This window comes from Schistocerca cancellata, chromosome 1, assembly GCF_023864275.1.
Source record: "Schistocerca cancellata isolate TAMUIC-IGC-003103 chromosome 1, iqSchCanc2.1, whole genome shotgun sequence".
In the NCBI taxonomy this organism is placed as follows: Eukaryota; Metazoa; Arthropoda; class Insecta; order Orthoptera; family Acrididae; genus Schistocerca; species Schistocerca cancellata.
In genome coordinates, this window is record NC_064626.1 from 272,651,114 (window position 1) to 272,675,400 (window position 24,287).

Here is a 24,287-nt window from a genome sequence, read left to right on the forward strand (position 1 = left end):
CCAGACACTTCGGCGCAATAACAACCCAGGTGATTGATTCACTATGATAGTGATCGGCCTCACACACGTTTAAGAACTCCAGAACACATCACTAAACATGACTGAACACTGTTACCCTATCCATCCAACAACCCTGAACTAAGTACCTCAGAATTCCACTGTGTCAGCCATTACGCCACTCGTGGAAGCAATTTTGAGGACGGCAGAGAGGTGACTCGCATACTGAGGAAAGGGCATCATGGCCAGAGCAAGGAATGGTACCGACAGGGCATACCCATCATTGTGTCTCACTGGAGGAAGGTCACAGAATGGGAAGGTGATTACTGGAAAAATAGGTAGTATGGAAGAAACATCATTCTTTCTTGTGTGTACGTTTCAATGCGTTCAATAAACAATTGTTGAAGAAAATGAAATGTGGTGCATTACTTTCTGACCAACAACTGTCCAAAAATTGTGTGACGAAATTTTAACCCTGGATAGCTGATGCAAGTAGGAATCAAAACCACTAACGTCGTGTAGGTCTCCAACGCACCATTTTTAAAACTATGGAAACTTGGCACCATGCGCTCCGGTTGGCCGTGAGATTGCCCTGTTGCCGTTCGTCAGTTGGCTTGCAGCGCTATGGTTGTCGGTTCACACATACTAACGTCCCTCGCCCCGTCAATGCCCCAACGCCTTTGATACATCGCGATCTCCGGCAGGCAAAGTATTCGCGGTCATACGTTGTCCAGAGCATGCGGCAACAGGGCAATCCCGCGGCCAATCGGAGACGGTGGCGCCAAGTTTCCGTAGTTTAAAAATTGTGCGTTGTCGACCGACACAACATTAGTAATATTCGTTCCTACTGTCATCGGCTATCCAGGGTTAAAATTTCGCAGCACAATTTTTCTCCACCCTGTATTTGCAACTGTAATGATGAATTGAACGCCACACCATGAATAATGGGGAAAATGATGTGGAAATCAATGTGGAATGCCCTTGGATACTACTTGTTACTATGGATGGAGAAGTTGATATTACTATTTCTGTGCTAAGGGTGTTTCATTGGTGGACCACACATCAAAGAATTTTTGTAGGTGGCTCGCACGTTTGCCACAGAGTTGATTTATGTACAATTGAGTTGATTTTCGTTCTTTTAATTTGTGTTCACATTACTTTAACTATTTTTAAGATTTGAAAAATAATAGATTATGACCAATTCGGTGGAGTTTGTGATTAATTGGATAAAGGAAATGAGAAATTTTATAGATTAATTGGATACAAGAAATCAGAATATTCTAAGACATGGAAGAAATAATAAGCTTCACAACAAAGTAGGTATTCCTTCATGGATAACGATAAAAAACTGGCAAAAATGGTTAGAAGAACGAATTTCGTGCATTCACTAAGAGGTTCATGAGGGATTAGAAGACAAAAAGCTGGCCAAGTCTCCAGAAGCAGGTATCAGAAGAAACCGCCAAATTATAGACCAATATCCGTAATGTCAGTCTGTTGCACAATTCTTGACCGCCGCCCGTTGTGGCCGAGCGGTTCTAGGCGCTTCAGTCTGGAACCGCGCGACCGCTACGGTCGTAGGTTCGAATCCTGCCTCTGGCATGGATGTGTGTGATGTCCTTAGGTTAGTTAGGTTTAAGTAGTTCTAAGTTCTAGGGGACTGATGATCTCAGATGTTAAGTCCCATAGTGCTCAGAGCCATTTGAACCATTTTCAAGACAAAACCATTCAGATCAATTAAGACTTGTAGACAGGGTCAAAAAAAAAAATAGTGTAGTATTAAAGGACTGCTTTTTGCAGTACGCAACCAACGAAGAGTTTATAACAAGGAATAGCGATCTTACGTTTAAGCTGCTGTTTATTCCCTGGCTAGATACGACACACAGTTTGTGCAGTTTATAGCGTAACGTGCAGCGCACTAGCTCGCACGACAGGGTGATAGATTAACGGCGGATTAACGACCGTGGTCTTCTACACTGGCCAGCCTGAGAATGGTTTCTAGTCGTTTTTCCACGCTCTTTTAGGCAAATGCTGGTCTGGTCCCCACATTCCACTTCAGAGTATACGATACACAAATTGAATAATTAAAATACGATAACATGCAGAACGAAATTTACACTACTCATAGACAGAGGCGCACATGAATGCTCCCTTAGGTAACTTTGACGACTGTGGCCTTAGGAAAAGCATCCATCCACAAAGTTAAATAATAAAATAAAATTTGCTAATTTCTGAAAAAAATAATACTTTACTGTAGAAAACGAATGCTAGAAAACAGGAAGAAGGAATTACATATTGTGTACCTAGATAAATACACTAACTCATTTTGTCTAGTACAATGACCACAGACAAAACGAATAAAATATTACTTAAATGTATTCCAGCTGTATGTTGTTTTAAAAAGTACGGTGCGGAAAGTAACGAATTAACCGATCGTTCTCATAAGATGAATGCAAAAAAGATTGCCCGCCTTGGAAAAAAAACTACAATGCAACGAGAAACTGATGCTGTAAATAAATGTGAACCGAACAGGTCCTACTGGTGTTCTGTTACAGCTCTATGGAAAAGTGTTTCCTATGTTAACACAATGATGTCATCTCATTAGTTTTCGCGCTGCTGCTACGGACGTAGGTTCGAATTCTGCCTCAGGCATGGATGTATGTGATGTCCTTAGGTTAGTTAGGTTTAAGTGGTTCTAAGTATAGGGCACTGATGACCTCAAAAAAAAAAAAAAAAAAAAAGAAAAAAAAAAAAAAAAAAAAAGACCTCAGATGTTAAGTCCCATAGTGCTTAGAGCCATTTGAACCATTTCATTAGTTTTGGCAAGATATATACCAATTTTTGGCACTAAACTGGGAGATGAACTGGTTGAGTATTTGAAAGAAGAGGATCTTGATTTTTTTCATTACGAGGTTTTAAATCAAGGACATTCACATTTCAGTTTTGCTGAGAGCAAAGTTACCAAACATAGAGTCTATCCGTTTATGTATAGCATAGTGTTATGTATGGGATCATCTCCCAAACCTCTGGGTCGATTTCAACCAAGTTTGGCACAGGAACAGCATGCCTCGTGAGCATCAGCTTTGTGTGATTTATAACCTCCTAGCGCCAACAGGAGGAGAGATACAGCAAAAATGTGTTTTTTTTTCAGCTCCTGGCATATGGGCTCCCCTTCATAATATGCATTTTGTGTACACATTTGTCAAATCAGCCTGCTTCGCAGAGCAGCCTACATGTAAGAGGCAACAAACAGTTTTCTGGACTCCGGCATGTAGGTTGCCCTGCATGAGAAGTGTGTTATGTGAGCAGACCTGCTTCATTGAACTGTATTGCAGTGTATTTTAGACAGTCAGGAGGGCTGGACAGAAAGAGAGGGGACGGAGGCGATGGACAGAGAGAGAGAGGGGAAAGGATGGAACAGACAGAGGGAGAGAGGGGGGGAGATATGTGCAACATATATGTAGAAAACTTATGCGAGTGAAGTTGTAGCGAAAACTCTGGTTTGCTAATAAAAAAAAGGATGAATGGAGTTGACTGATGTGATTTCAGTTTACTAAATCCAGATCCCACAACTGTTGTTGGTAAAGTGTAGTTACACAAATTCTTCAAGTTTTTGAAAAAATTGAAGGAAGTATACCACGTTTCACAATACGAAATTTTCGCATTTCAACATTTGTGATGGCATTTGTTTCTTACTGATCGTTGCAAATACTTTATTTCTTACAACAGATTAAGTGCAAGGCATGGCTATAAAATTCGTTTAATGATTCCATGATGCTTAGAAAAGAGGTGAAACAAACAAAATACCATGATTCGCCTTCAAAGTAATCTGTATAGGTAGAACACACATTTCGTAAGTTTCGTGGAGCTGCTAGTAACTATCTACCAAGATGTATTTTTTTAAATCTTGGTATTGATATCACTTTTCTAAGATGTTCAGTATATTGACAAAACGTCGCTTTTCGCTATTCTGCTGAAGAGGAAACAGAGCTGTCCGTAAGCAACATATCCGGGAGTAAATTGAATCTTTCAGAACCGTTACATGGAGTTTCGTTGTCACTATCCTTGGTTAACCTCTTCTAACACAGACACACATAAAACCGCGTATGCCTCCATCTCTGTCGTGCTAAGCTCTGAAACCAACCAGTGAGTTCAGCGTTCTGACATTACATGCTATGCGAAGTAGGGCAGACAACTTAGTTTCTTCTTTACAACTTAATCCAAACATTGATTTTCACAAACAAGTAACCTGATGTCCTAGTATTACGTAAGTGAAATCTCCGCCTCCGAGCCTTTAAAGAATCGAACTTCCATGAATAAAACGGCTTCAAACGTCTGATTACAAATGACTTAAATATATGACATTAAGCGTCCATGTGAGAAAATGTTTGTTTAAAGTTTGTTGCAAGTCGCTAAGTTCTTTCTCAAATACTGGATGATATAGTCTGGGTATTTTGCACTCCATAAGTTTCATAGTTCCTAACTATAACACTTGTCTTATCGTGTTAAACTTTTAACAACAGATTATAGGCCTACCTCTGAACGCGTAGACTACGACAGCAATTTAATTTTCAAATTCGATCGATAATTATATGAAATATTGAAAATCAAGTTTCTGTTGCCCCTGGAAGAAGTTCGATAGGCAACTTGCACATACGAACGTGTCCTCAGTCATTCAGTAATATAGCAGATATGTATCAGAAGCCCATGCCTACTACAGTAGTACAAGTTTATATGCCAACTACCTCTGCAGATGATGAAGAAATAGATGAAATGTATGACGAGATAAAAGAAATTATTCAGGTAGTGAAAGGAGACGAAAATTTAATAGTCATGGGTGACTGGAATTCGTCAGTAGGAAAAGGTAGAGAAGGAAACATAGTAGGTGAATATGGATTGGGGGGAAGGAATGAAAGAGGAAGCCGCCTTGTAGAATTTTGCACAGAGCATAACTTAATCATAGCCAACACTTGGTTCAAGAATCATAAAAGAAGGTTGTATACGTGGAAGAATCCTGGAGATACTAGTAGGTATCAGATAGATTATATAATGGTAAGACAGAGATTTAGGAACCAGGTTTTAAATTGTAAGACATTTCCTGGGGCAGATGTGGATTCTGACCACAATCTATTGGTTATGAACTGCAGATTGAAACTGAAGAAACTGCAAAAAGGTGGGAATTTAAGGAGATGGGACCTGGATAAACTGAAAGAACCAGAGGTTGTAGAGAGTTTCAGGGAGAGCATAAGGGAACAATTGACAGGAATGGGGGAAAGAAATACAGTAGAAGAAGAATGGGTAGCTCTGAGAGATGAAGTAGTGAAGGCAGCAGAGGATCAAGTAGGTAAAAAGACGAGGGCTAATAGAAATCCTTGGGTAACAGAAGAAATATTGAATTTAATTGATGAAAGGAGAAAATACAAAAATGCAGTAAATGAAGCAGGCAAAAAGGAATACAGACGTCTCAAAAATGAGATCGACAGGAAGTGCAAAATGGCTAAGCAGGGATGGCTAGAGGACAAATGTAAGGATGTAGAGGCTTGTCTCACTAGGGGTAAGATAGATACTGCCTACAGGAAAATTAAAGAGACCTTTGGAGAGAAGAGAACCACTTGTATGAATATCAAGAGCTCAGATGGCAACCCAGTTCTAAGCAAAGAAGGGAAGGCAGAAAGGTGGAAGGAGTATATAGAGGGTTTATACAAGGGCGATGTACTTGAGGACAATATTATGGAAATGGAAGAGGATGTAGATGAAGACGAAATGGGAGATAAGATACTGCGTGAAGAGTTTGACAGAGCACTGAAAGACCTGAGTCGAAACAAGGCCCCGGGAGTAGACAACATTCCATTTGAACTACTGATGGCCTCGGGAGAGCCAGTCATGACAAAACTCTACCATCTGGTGAGCACGATGTATGAGACAGGCGAAATACCCTCAGACTTCAAGAAGAATATAATAATTCCAATCCCAAAGAAAGCAGGTGTTGACAGATGTGAAAATTACCGAACTATCAGTTTAATAAGTCACAGCTGCAAAATACTAACGCGAATTCTTTACAGACGAATGGAAAAACTGGTAGAAGCCGACCTCGGGGAAGATCAGTTTGGATTCCGTAGAAATGTTGGAACACGTGAGGCAATACTGACCTTACGACTTATCTTGGAAGAAAGATTAAGAAAAGGCAAACCTACGTTTCTAGCATTTGTAGACTTAGAGAAAGCTTTTGACAATGTTAACTGGAATACTCTCTTTCAAATTCTGAAGGTGGCAGGGGTAAAATACAGGGAGCGAAAGGCTATTTACAGTTTGTACAGAAACCAGGTGGCAGTTATAAGAGTCGAGGGGCATGAAAGGGAAGCAGTGGTTGGGAAAGGAGTAAGACAGGGTTGTAGCCTCTCCCCGATGTTATTCAATTTGTATATTGAGCAAGTAGTAAAGGAAACAAAAGAAAAATTCGGAGTAGGTATTAAAATTCATGGAGAAGAAGTAAAAACTTTGAGGTTCGCCGATGACATTGTAATTCTGTCAGAGACAGCAAAGGACTTGGAAGAGCAGTTGAACGGAATGGACAGTGTCTTGAAAGGAGGATATAAGATGAACATCAACAAAAGCAAAACGAGGATAATGGAATGTAGTCAAATTAAGTCGGGTGATGCTGAGGGAATTAGATTAGGAAATGAGACACTTAAAGTAGTAAAGGAGTTTTGCTATTTAGGGAGTAAAATAACCGATGATGGTCGAAGTAGAGAGGATATAAAATGTAGACTGGCAATGGCAAGGAAAGCGTTTCTCAAGAAGAGGAATTTGTTAACATCGAGTATAGATTTAAGTGTCAGGAAGTCGTTTCTGAAAGTATTTGTATGGAGTGTAGCCATGTATGGAAGTGAAACATGGACGATAACTAGTTTGGACAAGAAGAGAATAGAAGCTTTTGAAATGTGGTGCTACAGAAGAATGCTGAAGATAAGGTGGGTAGATCACGTAACTAATGAGGAGGTATTGAATAGGATTGGGGAGAAGAGAAGTTTGTGGCACAACTTGACTAGAAGAAGGGATCGGTTGGTAGGACATGTTTTGAGGCATCAAGGGATCACAAATTTAGCATTGGAAGGCAGTGTGGAGGGTAAAAATCGTAGAGGGAGACCAAGAGATGAATACACTAAGCAGATTCAGAAGGATGTAGGTTGCAGTAGATACTGGGAGATGAAGAAGCTTGCACAGGATAGAGTAGCATGGAGAGCTGCATCAAACCAGTCTCAGGACTGAAGACCACAACAACAACAACATCAGTATTAGTAACATCTTTTCTGTGATACACGTTAATGCTATGGTTATCGTTGCAACATTCAGTAGGGTAAACAGTAACGTAGACATTGAAATATTGTTTGTTTTTACTGATATTTCTGTACTAGCTAACAAACTCGGCATTGCCAGAGAATTCATTTTGACAGTTTTCTATCACGAACGAAAACAAAAATGAACTGTAAAACTTTGAACATAGCTGCTAAGGTTCAGTGACCGTGTCAGAATTATATTAGAACAAATAAGCCCTCGGTCACAAATGTTAAGTCAAAATTTTGACTTAATATTTGTGACCGAGGGCTTATTTGTTCTAATATAAAAATGAACTGTATTTGAAGTATAATATCCAGCACAGTTTCTGTAAGCCGGGCGCAGCTGCTTCACCCGTCTACATGATTTTGTAAACGTCTTTAGCAACGCCTCTTCATAACTTTATAGACGGCGATTGTTTTCTCTTCGCCTACCGCCATTTGCGCTTCGCAGTTGAATACTATCAAAAGCGCTGCCAGGTGTCAAGGATTACCTTAAGGCGACTCGATTTTAGGAGAATCTTAGTAATAAAGAACAAATGCATAAAAATTTTAGCCATAATGCGGCATTTTTTTTACGCATATCAGTGTTTATGACGTCATATCTCTTCAACTGTGTGTGTCTTACATTGATATACAGTGTGACACTAAAGTCTACATACATCCCCATTTTGTAGCATGTTGCGTACAGCCTGGATGCAAAGAGGCAGACGTGCAACTCTGTGCCTGCGTCCACGTTCACAATAACATAAACCACGGTCTTCAGACGGTATCGTGCACTGCAAACGTGATAGATGCAACAGTGTTTGTTTACTGCGGTACTGAAGTCAACATACACTTCGAGTCTGTCGTTGCTTGCAAGAGAGACGTTGCAGTGGACACAGCGCAAGTTGTGTGTTTTGTTGATATAATAATACATAACCCGGTAACGTAACATGGATTCAAAACGAACCGAAATACCAGTGGAGGTGAGGAAAAATACTGAGCTCAGTGAAAAGTGCTTTTGTTCAAAAATGTTCAAATGTGTGTGAAATCTTATGGGACTTAACTGCTAAGGTCATCAGTCCCTAAGCTTACATACTACTTAACCTAAATTATCCTAAGGACAAACACACACACACACCCATGCCGGAGGGAGGACTCGAGTCTCCGCCGGGACCAGCCGCATAGTCCATGGCTGCAGCGCCTGAGACCGATCGGCTAACCCCGCGCAGCAAAAAGGGCTTTTCACTATGGAAATTGTTAGAAGGAGCCGTGCAAGTGTCCAAACAGTAATAAGAAATTACAGGGAACAAGGAAGTGTAGAAAACAAAGTTAGACGTGGACGACCACCAAAATTAATTGACAGGGAGTGCCCACACATCATTAGAAAAGTGAATGCGGAACCCAGAATTACAGCTACGGAGTTGCCATTAGATGTCGCAAATACTAGTGGAAATAATGTGCTTCCCATAACAGTACGAAGACAGCTGCAAAATCATGGATTTGAAAGTAGAACAGCGAGGAAGAAACCGTTCATAAATAGGGTAAATGAACAGAAGCGCTTAGAATTTGCAACTCTGAACCGAAATAAAGATTCCACATTTTGGAATACCGTACTTTCCAAGGATGAGAGTAAGTTTAACATCTTCCAGCGTGATGGACAGCAAAAAGTGTGGCGAAAATGGAATGAAAGTTGGAAGAAGAGAAATCTTGTCTCATCAGTGAAATATGGTGGCAGAAATATTCTTGTGTGGGGTTGCATGTCTGGAGCTGGAGTTGGAAATCTAGTATTTATTGAAGGTATTATGGACAAATGGAAGTATCTCACCATCTTAAAGGAGAATATGAAGCAATCTGCGGAAAAACTGGGACTAAGAACAGAATGTGTTTCAGCAAGACAATGACCCCAAGCGCATGGCCATTGTCGTAAAAGAATGGCTACTTTACAATGTACCAAAACAGTTTTATTCGCCTTGCCAGTCACCGGACATTAACCCAATTGAGCATCTTTGGGGCGAACTAAAGCTAGGATAAAAAAATACAACATCAAAAGCAAAGATGATTTTAAAGCAGCCTTAGTGAAAGAGTGGAATAGCTTTCCACGTGCGTACACACACACACACACACACACACACACACACACACAAACACACACACACACACAAAATGGTGGAATCTATGCCTCGACGTTTGGAATCTGTGATCGAAGCAGAAGGTGGCAATACAAAATATTAAATTGGGCCTCAAATTGAAGAACATCACCGTGTATGTTTACTTTTGTACCTGACTGCTGTTTCATTTGCATGCTAAAGATGTCAGTATATGGAATAATGATTAATTATGCAGTGTACATGTTTTTCAGTTCCTAACATGGCTGTGTATGTCACAGAAAGTGAATACATAATATTTTCTTGATTGATTTTGACTTCAAATGTTATTTTTGGAGTGTATGTAGACTTTAGTGTCCGACTGTATTTGTGTAGGCACATTCAGCTGGATATGTGGAAAGTGACTGCAAAATGTGTTGCGAATAGTCACGAGCACAGAAGTAATATACTGAACGTCATGCATGATGCGGTAGTTTTCACGCATCTCATTGTATACGATGTCGCATCTCCTTAACTACGATAGGTAGATGTTTCTTATCCCAAAAGCGATCACGTCTGATTTTTACACGAAACAGTCGTTACGATTTTTACTGAACCCAGTACAGATTCTAAAATATTTGGCGGCTCAAAATCGAGTCAATGATTTTTTGCTCATCTTTCGCACGATTGTAGTGCATACTTGAAAGTAAGAAACGTAGCTCTGATACGATGCGCTTCTCACGGGATTTCGGGAAATGGGTTGAAAGTTTCACGAGCCTGGTGAAAACCATACGGGAGCGCCAGCCAACGAGCAACGTCGTTATTGCAACCGGACAAGGTGGCAGAATGCAGGTCTACTCTTAAGTCTCGTCATTTTATTTTTTGGTTTTTCTAACCTTCTGCTACATAGCTGTATCCTTACAACGAATCTTGTTTTCTTCTGGAAGCAACAATAATAATAACGATAATCATTATGGAAAATTCGTGGCGAAGTATAATCAAGAAACAAAGAATCGTGACGAAATAAAAATTTATGTATCGATACACCCGGCATTGCCCAGGGATTTATTTATAGCTGTGTGTCCACATCCACACTACGCAGCGTCTGGCCTTTAGCTTAATGTTTATGACATATATCCTGAATTATGAGTCGCACAATGATATAATTTTGCAGTTATATTCAGTGCTATATCTGCATACTGTCTGTAAAATATGTCACGAATACAGTCGATAGTAAAGAAGTAGAACACTATAACGTCATGCCACAATTTTACTGCTTGAATAGCGGAAAAGTAGTAAGCGATAAACATCCTTCATAATTTTGTAGGGGTTGTCCGAGAGAAAAAAATTCTTAAGGGTTTGAAATTATGTGTAAAGTTTGTTGCAGCAAATACTGGATGAATAAAGTCTGGGAATCCACACGGCGCCAGCTACGCTCCAGTTTCAACCCCGCCCCCACCCCTTGCTCGTAAAACTTTGGTGTCTCGAAGACACTTGACAAGAGCGTCCTATTAGAGAAGCATCTGCTATATCTAAGTACGTACTACTATAGTGCGAAATATAAGCAAAATCGTATATCCTTTGGGTGCATGCTTTCCTCGTAAGGGTAAACCGCTGCTGCCTGCGACTCTGGAAATGGAGCACTGCACATTTTTGCGTATCTCCTCCAACGATGTTATGCCTTCCAGTGCCTATGGCCTCCAGGATTAGGTATGAGGGGCTCAAGATTGTATGATTACGTGCTCGGAGACCACCTTCCACGAAGACGAGTGGACAGTCTGAATTGATATGTTGCGCTGTGTCGCCGTATGAATAACAAAGTCATTAGAGACTGGATATCATCACGGACGGGCGGAAATGCGGAAGGAAACCGATCGTGTACTTGGCGGAATCATCCCAACATTCATGAGAAATGATTTAGGGGAAACAGTCCGTTTGCATGACCTCCTGCAGTTGAAATTCTTTCTGTTGCTTACTCACACGGATATGTTCATTATATTCTCTAACTGTACTCACTCCAGGATGGCCCTGACCTAGTTTAACATTCCTGTAACTTGTCAGCAAATCCAAAATGGTGTCAGTGAGTCCAAAATCGTGAAACTGCAGTTGGCGACACTGCAGCGCCATCTATACTTCAGGTTGTGACTGAATTTATTGTGCAACGCTAACGCCAATGATCCGCTTTACACTAGCAACCGAAACTAAGTTGAATTGAGATGTTCAAGGTTCAGTTTTCTTTTCAGTTTAAATTTCCATCAGTATTTACATTCAAACATTTTTACGATGTTCCTTAATCATTAACACTATCTATTGTACTACACAAATTCTTAGCATTTTCGCAGTTTATTTTAATATTAGAGAGACCGTATGCAGAAAATAACACTCCTTACACCCATTGTTCGCAATTTATCCTGGTGTTGTGTCTTTTGGGACTGACTATAGAGCTATGATATCCGTGTAAAATGCCGGTGTGGTCATTGTCTATTGAGGAACTATACAGGACCTGTGATGGAATCTTGTGGAAACCTATTAATGATTTGCCCTCAGTCTGATAAATTTTCCTGATCTTCACTTGGTGACTTACTTAGTAATGGTTTTTTTTTTTGCGTTTCTTTCGTCCGAGTACGACGTGAGGCTCGTGTAAGATACACCTTTAACTACATAAAAATTCATTTATTTATTAACCACATCATTTACATACACTCAAATTCCTCGATTACGTCAGATAAACACCATGAGACAATGGCAATATTGGTCATTAATGCGTATAAAATTGGCAAGTTATTGGTCCTAACTTTAGAGTTTAAATTTTTGCATAAACTTTATAACCAGCTGTTATAATACAGTACTTATCCCTCTGTAATTACTACTTACTGTAATTACTACTACTCTGTAATTACTCTGTAATTACTTTTCGATCTTGCTGCTTTAAAGCTGAATAAGCGGCAGCTTTTGACCAGATTTCAGTCATTGTTGCTTGCTTCCAACATAAATCAAGGAAATGCAAAAACCTTTAATTTCCGCCATATTTTAATAACTCGCTCTTAATGTCATCTATAGGAGATGCCTTTCTGTTTTTCACTGTTTCTACAGCTTCTAATTCTGCTAACGTTAGTACATCTACGCCTTTTCCACTTCTATACATTTCTGCTTGTCTCACTAAGCGTTATTCATGCGACACCTTTTTTATAAAGTTATTCCATTTCTTTCGTTGATTGTGTTAGACTTTATTGTATCTTCTCCTGTCTTTTTAAATGTTTTTATAGCTGAAAGGCAGAGTGGATTTAGATTAGGTCGCATAACAATCGATAATAAGTTATATTCACTTTGAAGATGTTGATAAACAAGAGGGGCACTTAATAATGAGATACACGTCGCTTTTATCGACTGTCTCAGGGCATTAGACAGAGAAAGAGGACAAAACTCTGGTTAGTATTGCTAGCAGATGGAACTCCGCGACTCTTGAAATATACCATAACAGACTTATACAATGAAACTAATTTTGTAATAAAAACTGGAATCAAAATAAGTAAGAATCGCGTCATAACTAACCAAGGAGTTCGACAAGGTTGCAGTCATTCTCCGGTTTTATTCAATTTATATGTAAAAGACGTGATTAATAAGTGGAATGAGGGAACAGAAAAAAAGAATAAAATTATGAAAGAACCGTTATATAAAAACATTAATGTATGCTGAGGACCAGACTATAATAGCCACTCCAGAAAAAGAATTACAAATAAATTTTAAATTAAACGAAAATGGTCAAAATTAAAATTTCAAAATATTTATAGTAAAGATCAAAATTAACGACATTCCGAGGGAAACAACAGGTACGATCGAAAATAGTGGAAGGAAACAAAATAACTGAGCCAATAAGATATTTTAATCACCTGGACTGCGACATTTCTTTCGATTACGATATAGTATAAAGAATAAGACAAAACCGCATGGGGTCTGTGGAAAAATAAAAAGGACATTAAGCAGAAATACCAGTGAGGAAACGCAATTGGAATTCTACTAAACACTAGCTGTTCCACTGCTACTTTATGGAGCTGAGGCTTGGATAACTAAAAAGGAAGACATATATCGAATAGGAACATCATACATGAAATTCCTTAGCAAAATTAATGATTTAATTAAAAGATATTCGCAATTAGCTTATAATACTTTTTATGACGGAAAATATCAACACATTCAAGCAGCAACGGAAGGAAAGTGTAAACAGAATGCAACAAGGCACATATCCTAAAATAAGGGGTCGAAAGAAGACAGTGCTAACCCTTAAGGGCGTAGTTTGCGTTACTGCGTGTTTTTATTAACTGATTACATTCTAAGCCAAGAACATAAATACTATAAGACAAACCAGTTTAAATACTAGACAGATTTTTCTAGTGTTGCGTATGGAACTACTTGACAATAGCGTGTAATATATTCGAAAACAAAAAGATAACGTGATCAGGCTAACTTTTACTAAATGGAGGGTTAGAACTTTCTTCCGCTGACCGCTTCACGTATACCCAAAGGGTAAGCAACTAAGACAGGTGTGCCCAGGAAACATTGGAGCTAAATAATAAGCTGATTCGGAAAAGGTTCCTCGAACCTAATAAAGGAATGTAGACGATGAGTTAAAGCGTGAAATCACATTACATGCTTCTTACCTAATTTAAAATCAAAATTGGCACAGAAATGGTCTAGAGAGCACTTGTTTCAAAAAAAATTTGGAAGTAAAATTGTCGTGCGTACGCTATTTCACTTACTTGGTGAGTCTTTTCTCACAGTCAGCAGAATAAAGTTAGACGCACGGTAAGCCGTTAAAATGACAGCGTGTGTATATGGCAATAACCAATTTTATCTAATCGGATTAGAAATTTTAAAGTGCCACGATTGTTAAATAAACTGCTGCTAGTAATGTTTTTAATGCGTTTAAATACCTACAATAAAGGTTTACACTGAGTCTTTCGTACTGCGGTTACAGTTCAAGTAAGGTGGAGAATAACGCCGTAACAACGCGATCTGTGGAAAAACAGTAATCATTGCAATTCGTGGGTCACAAGTTTATAGTTCAATATAAAATAAAACCGTTCAATTACATAGTTCTTATCGAATAGTTCCTCATTATAAAGTGCTCAGCGCACATTATATGACACCTGAAATCACGAAAAGACTTGTTGCTATGTTGATAAGTCAAAACTCGCACCAAGATTACTCACAACAACGTCTCCAGTTTTATAGTTATTGATGTCTTTTCCATTAGCTTTCTATGCCAAGGTAGTGACACAGTACCCTTTATGAGAACAGCTGTTTAGGATTCAATATGAGGTATTACCAACTCTGGGAAATTTTGAAAAACTGTTGCGAAATATATTTGACTATTACGGGTCTGCCTTCCGCAAAACGTACTACTTTTTTGGAAAGCGGCATTCAAAAAACCGAAGCATCAGCCCTTTGAGAACTTTTACTTTTCTGGAACTTTACAATTTCTTTCGTTTCAGAAGCCGATGAAGGTGAGAATTCAATACGATAAAATTTTGTGGCAGTTTCGAGATGACAAAATTTTATGGAAGCTGCTTTTGCTGAAAGTGCCTGGATATTTCTGCTGATCTCCTTTAAGGTAGCTCGCCTGTGAACCCGCATCAAAAATCGTTTTTTTTTTTGTTTTCCATCTTAAATCTACGTTTAGAGTGTTTTGAACAAAATGCTGGTAAAGGAACCGAATTGCACATCAGGAAGTTGTTTAAAAATCAACTGAAGGATTTCAGAGTGTTACCAAACCCATGCTTTCACTGCTTTCACACTTCAATGTTGTCATTAGATTCATGTTCGAGAAACGTATCTGTACAACTGTTATTCAAGTTCACAGCCCCGTTAGAAGTTACGTTACGTTTCCCTTACATAGATTTGGTTTTCGTGTATTCCTGGCATTATAAACTTTTCTGTAGTCTGGGTGTCTTCTATTTTGTCATTCTTGAAAGTTTTAAAGCTTTTAATCTGTTTTAATGTGCGGCAGTTAGCATCTGCGAAGTTCTGAGTTGCTAGGAATGTGTGTCCTGGTATAATTTGAGGCAATCACTGTTGGCAATTTATTGCATGCGAAGCTGAAAAGCGAGTACTTGAGGCAACTAAAGACGCCAGAATGTCATGGAGAAAGGAAAAGAGAGAAAATGAGGGACGTGTAAACCAAGAACATTATATAACTACAGTGTATTAAGACCAATAAGGGTGAGTCACAGATCACACACAACTCTGACTGAATTTTCCGAGAATTAAATTTTCTGACGTTTATTTTATGCACAAAAAAATCTATTTGCTCTACAGATCGGAAAATTTTCTGGGATGTTTCACGGTACAATCTGGAGGAAAGCAGACTACGTACAGTAACACAGTATCAACACGTAGGAAAATACATATTGATTAATTATAAAAAGAAAACTTAATGATGCTTATCAGATTTAAATATTTATACAACAAAAACTTGTGGCTGAAATGACATGACTGTACTTGAGAGGGTTTTCGTTCTGTCATTGCAACTACAAAACATGCGTGTTTTTTTTTTCACCAGACGCGTTTCGCATTATTGAGATAAGGCATCATCAGTGGTCTGCAATTAAGTTGTTTGAATTTTGATTTGCTTTAAGATGGAAAAACAGTTCGTTAACAATATGTTGGTTTTTACTTATGGTGATTTCCGCTGACTTCACGCATTCTTCGGAAAATGCCGTCAGCTGGCACATCATTGATGATGTTCTTGTTTAGACACCCATAGTTGTAGTCTAAGCGGAAATCACCGTAAGTAAAAACCAACATACTGTTAACGAACTATTTTGCGATCTTACAGCAAATCAAAATGTAAACAACTTAATTACAGACCACTGATGACGCTTTACATCAATAAAGCGAAATGCGTCTGGTGAAAAAACGACGCATTTTTTGTAGTTGCAAAGGCAGAACAAAAATCCTCTCAAGAATTGTAAAGCAATACGAACAATATGGCCACACAAATGAAGAATTTAGAGACATGACTGTAGTCTACTTTTTAGATAGACATACTCTTTATGTGTACGTAAAGTTTCACGCATCTAAGAAAGATAGCCAGGCAGAGATTCCAAATATGAACCAGCACGTCAAAATGTAGTTTACTGATCTTCACAAAAAGTATTGCAATAAAGTCAGCGTGCGAAATAATGTTATTAATCGTACATCAAAATATTCAGGAAGAAATTCTCCTATAGTATTACAGTTTTTGTAGTACTAAAAATTATCGTTGTTTAGTTTCCAGACGTACGCAGGCAAGATACCTGGGCATATTGTTAAGGAAGGAAACAAAGTATTGATTTCTTACAAAGCGAGACTTACCTCCGAGAGTACAACACAGAAATCACAGAACTACTTGTATGCACATCCGCTAACACTAGCTCTCCCTCACAGCAGAAGAGGCGATCGTGCAGAAACGTACCTCTCCGCTTCTGGTGGAAGCAAATGTCCGCTGCTCCGTCTTGCGCACCATGACGACCCGGCTGAGCCCGGAGTGGAAGTCGTGCGCATGCGTAGTGCTCGGCAACATGTTCAGGTCCATAATCCCTGTGTACCGCAAGGACCTGCAACACCAAAACACATCCCAGTCACTTTACGGCGCAATCAACGTGACAAATGTGGCATTTACTATGGAACAGAACAGGTGGAAGGCACGATCTCCTCCCTCGACTCCCCCCCCCCCTCCATCGGAACTATAGCCAATAGTATGTATGACGACTGGCGTCACTCGAATCCTTACGTGCTAAAGAGGCTTGAAATGTGTTTACGTTCTCGCAACACCAGTCCATAGCGTTAAGTTATGTGCAGTGAACTATACAAGGTCTGTTCATAAAATAAAGCTACTTTATTTTTTAAGCTTATTTTTAATTTGAAGAGGACAAGGACTAAGAATCTGTCAAAGTCCTCATCCCCCCCCCCCCCTCCTCCTATTCACACACTGTTCCCAGTGGTGTTTTCATTTCGCGAAGCAATCCTGTATAGTTTCATTTGCTTTGGTATCAATTCTCTGAAAACGGCGTCCTTTCAGTACTGATTTTAATTTCTTAAATAACTAGAAATCACAATGAGTCAAGTCTGGCGATTAAGGAGGATCAAATGGTTCAAATGGCTCTGAGCACTATGGGACATAACATCTGAGATCATCAGAACTTAGAACTACTTAAACCTAACTAAACTAAGGACATCACACGCACCCATGCCCGAGGCAGGATTCGAACCTGCGACCGTAGCAGTCGCGCGGTTCCGGACTGAAGCGCCTAGAACCACTCGGCCACCGCGGCCGGCGATTAAGGAGGCTGCGGCAGGTCAGTCATCTGACTTTTGCCACCAAACTGACGAACTGACAAATGTTAGTGTGCGGACGCAAAGTCGTGGTGCAAGAAGCATGAGCTGTCGTGCCACAACTCTGGTACGTGTGTGTGTGTGTGTGTGTGTGTGTGTGTGTGTGTGTGTGTGTGTACTCTGGTATGTGTGTGTGTGTGTGTGTGTGTGTGTGTGTGTTTTCACATACTGGTAACTGTTGCAAAATAGTTATCGCTGATTTTCTCGCACCAGATCGTCGATTTTATGAACGTGTGAGCTGTCAATTGAAGTGTAAGGCCTTCCTGGTCACGAATCAGCTCCAATTAACCGACGACCACTTTTAAAACGTGAAAACCATTGGTAACATTGTGTACGACTCAGAGCGTCATCTCCGTAAGCTTAAAAAAAGTCTAAACGTTTCTGTAAAAATTTTCCCCAGTTTCATACAAAATTTGACGTTACATCGTTCCTCCACAGAACACTACCTTTCAAAAATCGTCGCTAAACGTTTCACTCACAAAGCAATATCATGAAAGCTAAACGAAATACCAACACTAACAAAACAGGTGGTTACGAAGGAGGTAATACACAAGGCAGTGCTGCCAACCACATATCACTAAATATATGCGTCGGCGCAAAATTTAAAAGTGATTCGCTATTTTCTGAACAGAGCTCTTACATTTTATTACGTTTGGATTGCTTTCGGCATCACAGGGCAACAGAAGCATGACTAAGTTCGGCAGATTTTGTGGTGTAGTTCATGTTTGTGGGAAGGTGTATTCAGTGTTCTGCTAGAATACTGTGACCTCCCCACCCTCCACCCCAACACGTCAATGGCCACATTGGAGGGCACGAGATGCAGTACGAAAAGTATACAGAGTGTAGCATAAATAGGCACGGGCTAAAATTTTACCCGCGTGCTCCCTAACCTAAAGCACAATACTACTTGAGCACGTTGCATGTAACAATGTACTGCATGTGACAATGTACTATACAGTCGTACCTGTTGACAAGACTGTACAATTCTCTCTCCTCCAGCTTGTTAACCGCATCATCGGGGGTGCTATACACTTCCCTTCTGAAATGAGCCCAGACTGAGGTCGGGCGATCGTGGAGGCAAAGTCACAGACGTTACTCAGCCTATCCATTTCGAAACATAATGGCGAGCTACATGTTATCTTAACGCCAGAAGAAAATGGTCCGGTACCTCAGCATGTACCGACTTGACAGAAAATCCTAGGAAGTTCTGGTCTTACGTTAAATCAGTAAGTGGATCGAAACAGCATATCCAGACACTACGGGACGATGAAGGCATTGAAACAGAGGATGACACGCGTAAAGCTGAAATACTAAACACCTTTTTCCAAAGCTGTTTCACAGAGGAAGACCGCACTGCAGTTCCTTCTCGAAATCCTCGCACAAACGAAAAAATGGCTGACATCGAAATAAGTGTCCAAGGAATAGAAAAGCAACTGGAATCACTCAACAGAGGAAAGTCCACTGGACCTGAAGGGATACCAATTCGATTCTACACAGAGTACGCGAAAGAACTTGCCCCCCTTCTAACAGCCGTGTACCGCAAGTCTCTAGAGGAACGGAAGGTTCCAAATGATTGGAAAAGAGCACAGGTAGTCCCAGCCTTCAAGAAGGGTCGTCGAGCAGATGCGCAAAACTATAGACCTATATCTCTGACGTCGATCTGTTGTAGAATTTTAGAACATGTTTTTTGCTCGAGTATCACGTCGTTTTTGGAAACCCAGAATCTACTATGTAGGAATCAACATGGATTCCGGAAACAGCGATCGTGTGAGACCCAACTCGCTTTATTTGTTCATGAGACCCAGAAAATATTAGATACATGCTCCCAGGTAGATGCTATTTTCCTTGACTTCCGGAAGGCGTTCGATACAGTTCCGCACTGTCGCCTGATAAACAAAGTAACAGCCTACGGAATATCAGACCAGCTGTGTGGCTGGATTGAACAGTTTTTAGCAAACAGAACACAGCATGTTGTTATCAATGGAGAGACGTCTACAGACGTTAAAGTAACCTCTGGCGTGCCACAGGGGAGTGTTATGGGACCATTGCTTTTCACAATATATATAAATGACCTAGTAGATAGTGTCGGAAGTTCCATGCGGCTTTTCGCGGATGATGCTGCAATATACAGAGAAGTTTCAGCATTAGAAAATTGTAGCGAAATGCATGAAGATCTGCAGCGGATAGGCACTTGGTGCAGGGAGTGGCAACTGACCCTTAACATAGTCAAATGTAATGTATTGCGAATACATAGAAAGAAGGATCCTTTATTGTATGATTATATGATAGCAGAACAAACACTGGTAGCAGTTACTTCTGTAAAATATCTGGGATTATGCGTGCGGAACGATTTGAAGTGGAATGATAATATAAAATTAATTGTTGGTAAGGCGGGTACCAGGTTGAGATTTATTGGGAGAGTCCTTAGAAAATGTAGTCCATCGACAAAGGAGGTGGCTTACAAAACACTCGTTCGACCTATACTTGAGTATTGCGCATCAGTGTGGGATCCGTACCAGATCGGGTTGACGGAGGAGATAGAGAAGATCCAAAGAAGAGCGGCGCGTTTCGTCACAGGGTTATTTGGTAACCGTGATAGCGTTACGGAGATGTTTAACAAACTCAAGTGGCAGACTCTGCAAGAGAGGCGCTCTGCATCGCGGTGTAGCTTGCTCGCCAGGTTTCGAGAGGGTGCGTTTCTGGATGAGGTATCGAATATATTGCTTCCCCCTACTTATACCTCCCGAGGAGATCACGAATGTAAAATTAGAGAGATTCGAGCGCGCACGGAGGCTTTCAGACAGTCGTTCTTCCCGTGAACCATACGCGACTGGAACAGGAAAGGGAGGTAATGACAGTGGCACGTAAAGTGCCCTCCGCCACACACCGTTGGGTGGCTTGCGGAGTATAAATGTAGATGTAGATAGATGTATGTACGAGCATTACATTCCCTAATCATGGGTCGTGGATGAAATTTGAGCTCAAGGAGATGGGTTCTTAACCTAAATGTTTACATTTCAATAACATTTGTACCAACTATATGGTCCAGTCACACTAATATGACCACCGCCTATGTTCGACGTCAGCATGGAATAACCACTCGCAGGTGGCAGCACTAGCATGGAAAGGGCATATAGAGCGCGTCCGGGGGACGAGGAAAACAGTGCAGTCACCGTCGTTATGCAGGATAGGAGAGATTTATCTTGCGCCCAAAAAGGCATGATCATCGGCTTCCGGACCAAGGGCGGCAGCATTTCCGAAACGGCTAAGTTCGTAAACTGTGCACGCGGTTAAAGTATACTGAGCATTGCAAAATAGCGCTACCCAAACATCCATGACGTACGTGACTGACGGCTGCGGAGTTGCGTACGGGAGAACATATGTATAATTGTGGAGCAACTGAGCACCCAGATGAACCAACGACACAGCTCAGCGAACGTTGCTGCGTACAAGCCTCCGCAGCAAGCGCCTGGTTCATGCGCCCTGATCGGGAACGTAGGCAGCAATCTGCACGCCAGTACTGCAACTGGGTTTCCACTGAGGGACGATAGGTGGCCTTTTCAGATGAATCACCCTTTATGTTTAATAGAACAGACGGCGTTGGCGTGTTAAGCTTGGAACGTCTGAAGGCAAACATCCTGCAACAATTGTCGGAAGGATCTAGGCCGGAGAGGAAAGCGTTATGGTCTGGGAAATGTTTTCGGGCATTCCCTGGGTGATCTCGTCATTCTGGAAGGCACGATGGATCAACACGGGTACGCGTCTATCCTTGGGGACCATGTCCATCCCTATATGCAAATTGTTTTTCCTCGGCACAATGGGATCTACTTGAAGGACAATGCAACAAATCACGCGGCCTCGCAGTGTACGTGCCTGTTTGGAAGAGCACCAGGATCAGTTTCCCTTACTCCGCTGCCCGAATGTAAACTCAATCGAGAGTCTGTGGTCTCACATCGATCGGGCTTTTCGCAGCATGAATCCTCAATCGAGAAACCTAGCGCAGCTGGCCACACAACTGTAGTTGGCATGATAAAATCTTCTCGGGTAGACAGCCGAGTCAATAGGTGGTTTTCCGGCAACGTTTCAGCAAGTTTCTTACTTGCCATCTTCGCCTGAAGACGCAGTGACTAGAGTCGGCTGTCTACCCGAGAAGATTTTATCATCGAAATTCGCCGAGAAAGCCTGCATTCTCATATGTAGTCGACGTGGCTCCACATCCTTGTCGGTACTTTCCACAGCCTCGTTGACTCTGCAAATGTTGCCAAAGAAGTTCAGTCAGGCTTTTGACAGATGTCACATTAATGTGACTGGACAGTGTAGGACAATATTTCGTACAGAAGACAGTGGCTACTTGTAACATTACCTCAAAAATGGCCTGTTTGGGGACCAAGGTTTAATAGAATGTTTTTTTTTCTATTATCGTATACTTTTACCCTTGTTATGTTGTGATACAGCGTTTACGGCAGATACGAAGGATGCAGAGAAATCATACGATCAGATACATGTACAAGGAAGATGGGATTAACAGAAAACATTACGCATCACTTATGGATAGGATTTGTCATGGTGAATTTCACGAATTGCTCATAACAGCACTTTCGGGCTGAATGTGAGCTTCACTTTTCCACCACCGTGAGGAGTTCGGACTCGCTCGATTTCATTTGGTTCGTACCAACTGTCTCAAGATCTTGCACTTCGAGCAAGAAATTTTTGATCACCGGTAGGTGTTTGGTAAACCGTCGACTGGCTGCAACAGGGGAAAAAATTCAATATGTACAAGCTGGGGATCAGAAAAAAAGATTTATTAGCTAGGAGACCGCAGTCACATCCATCACAGCATATAACTTGTGCACTGAGTTTCATTACAATTCTACTTGCTAGAAACCTATATCCTCTCTGAATCAGGCTTGAAAACAGGCAGTGGCATTTTACAATGCAGAAATCGACAGGGTGTTCACTATACAAATGGAATTTCGAGTAAGACACCGTGCATAGCTGAGATGTACGTCTACGTATCTTTCATACCTGCAACAACAATTCCCTGCCCTCTTTTATTCGCTACGGAGAGCAGGAAAAAAATTGTTCTCTCTGTATGCCTGCCTACGCGTCCTAGTTAGTCTCATGTTGTTCTTATGATTCCAGCAAGAAATCTAGGACTGAAGCAGGATATCGAAAAGCCTGTATCGAATTCCCGGTCTCTAAATTTACTCAACAGAATTTCGCGACAACAACATCGCTTTTGTTCCAGTGATTTCCATTTAAGATCACTGAGTTTCTCAGTTAATTTTTCGTGTGGGCTATCCTGACCGCTTGCATTCGTATCATGGAGTTCCTAAATTCCTTCGTCGTCTGTTGCCATTCCTATATGATACGGATCTGAAACACAGGGGCTGTACCCTACAGTAGGTACACTCGTTTCTAGTAATCAGTTTCCCCAACAAAGTCACTGATTTTTAAAACAGAATCCTGCCCACAAATTTAAAGTCCTCCATTCGTCCTCTGTATTATTGTTTTCACGTATCAATGCCGTCCCTGATGTTGATACGTGATAGACTGAAGATCTGAACGACTAAGGTTGTAGACCAATTCGTCTTCTTTATGCTCATTCAAATGGCTCTGAGCACTATGGGTCTTAACTTCTGAGGTCATCAGTCCCCTAGAACTTAGAACTACTTAAACCTAACTAACCTAAGGACATCACACACATCCATGCCCGAGGCAGGATTCGAACCAGCGGTCGCGCGGTTCCAGACTGTAGCGCCTAGAACCGCTCGGCCACCTCGGCCGGCTTATGCTCATTCTCTAACATCTATTCAGACACAAAGTGGAACTTCAGCTGACGTTGTCTTGTGCTAGGTCACAATAATCCAGTGACGTTGTTTCCCTATAGCCACCAGCGTTGTCAGTGAACAATCTGAGCGTGCTGCTGACGTATCTGATAAGGCTTTTACGTATACTGAGAACATTAACAGTGCTTTAGCACTTCCTTGGGGCACACTCAATGTTACGTTCCTTCGTTTAAACACCTGTCGTCACAGAAAGTGCAGTGATCTACACCGACATCTACATTTATGTTTACATCTGTACTCCGCAAACTACTGCGAAGTTGATACCAGAGGCTAAGAGGGTATTTCCCACTGTAGAACTTATTAGGAATTCTTGCCGTTACGTTAGTGAATGGAGCTGGAGAAAAATTATTGCTTAGATGCTTCACTGTGCGCTGCAATTCATCTTCTCTTTGCTATCCCTGCGGGAGCGATAAGCGGGGAGTTTTAGTATGTTCCCAGATTTCTCACTTAATGCTGTTAAGTAGGCTTTTGCGGGATATTAGGCGCTTATTTTCAAGTGTCTGCCATTTCTAGATTTTCAGCATTTCTCACGCTCTCACGCGGGTCAAACAGACGTGTAGCCAAACGTACTGTCTTTATTTTTAAAAAGTTTTTACGAATCGTGCTTAGCCCCCACTTTCCTTGATTCATTTATTAGGGAACGACACCGATATGGATGAAAAATAACT

The 24,287-nt window shown here is 40.8% G+C and overlaps 1 protein-coding gene across 4 annotated transcripts in view; it reads right to left on the reverse strand.

Annotated features, from left to right (window-relative positions):
- The window catches only part of LOC126171053 (uncharacterized), a 542,365-nt gene that overhangs the window by 56,787 nt on the left and 461,291 nt on the right, over window positions 1–24,287 (reverse strand). For 3 of the 4 annotated variants that reach the window (XM_049920771.1, XM_049920769.1, XM_049920770.1), the window contains exon 2: window positions 16,851–16,992. In XM_049920771.1, the coding sequence (XP_049776728.1) occupies window positions 16,851–16,970 (120 nt within the window). In that variant the 5' untranslated portion in view covers window positions 16,971–16,992. The other variant, XM_049920772.1, reaches the window with a different exon arrangement.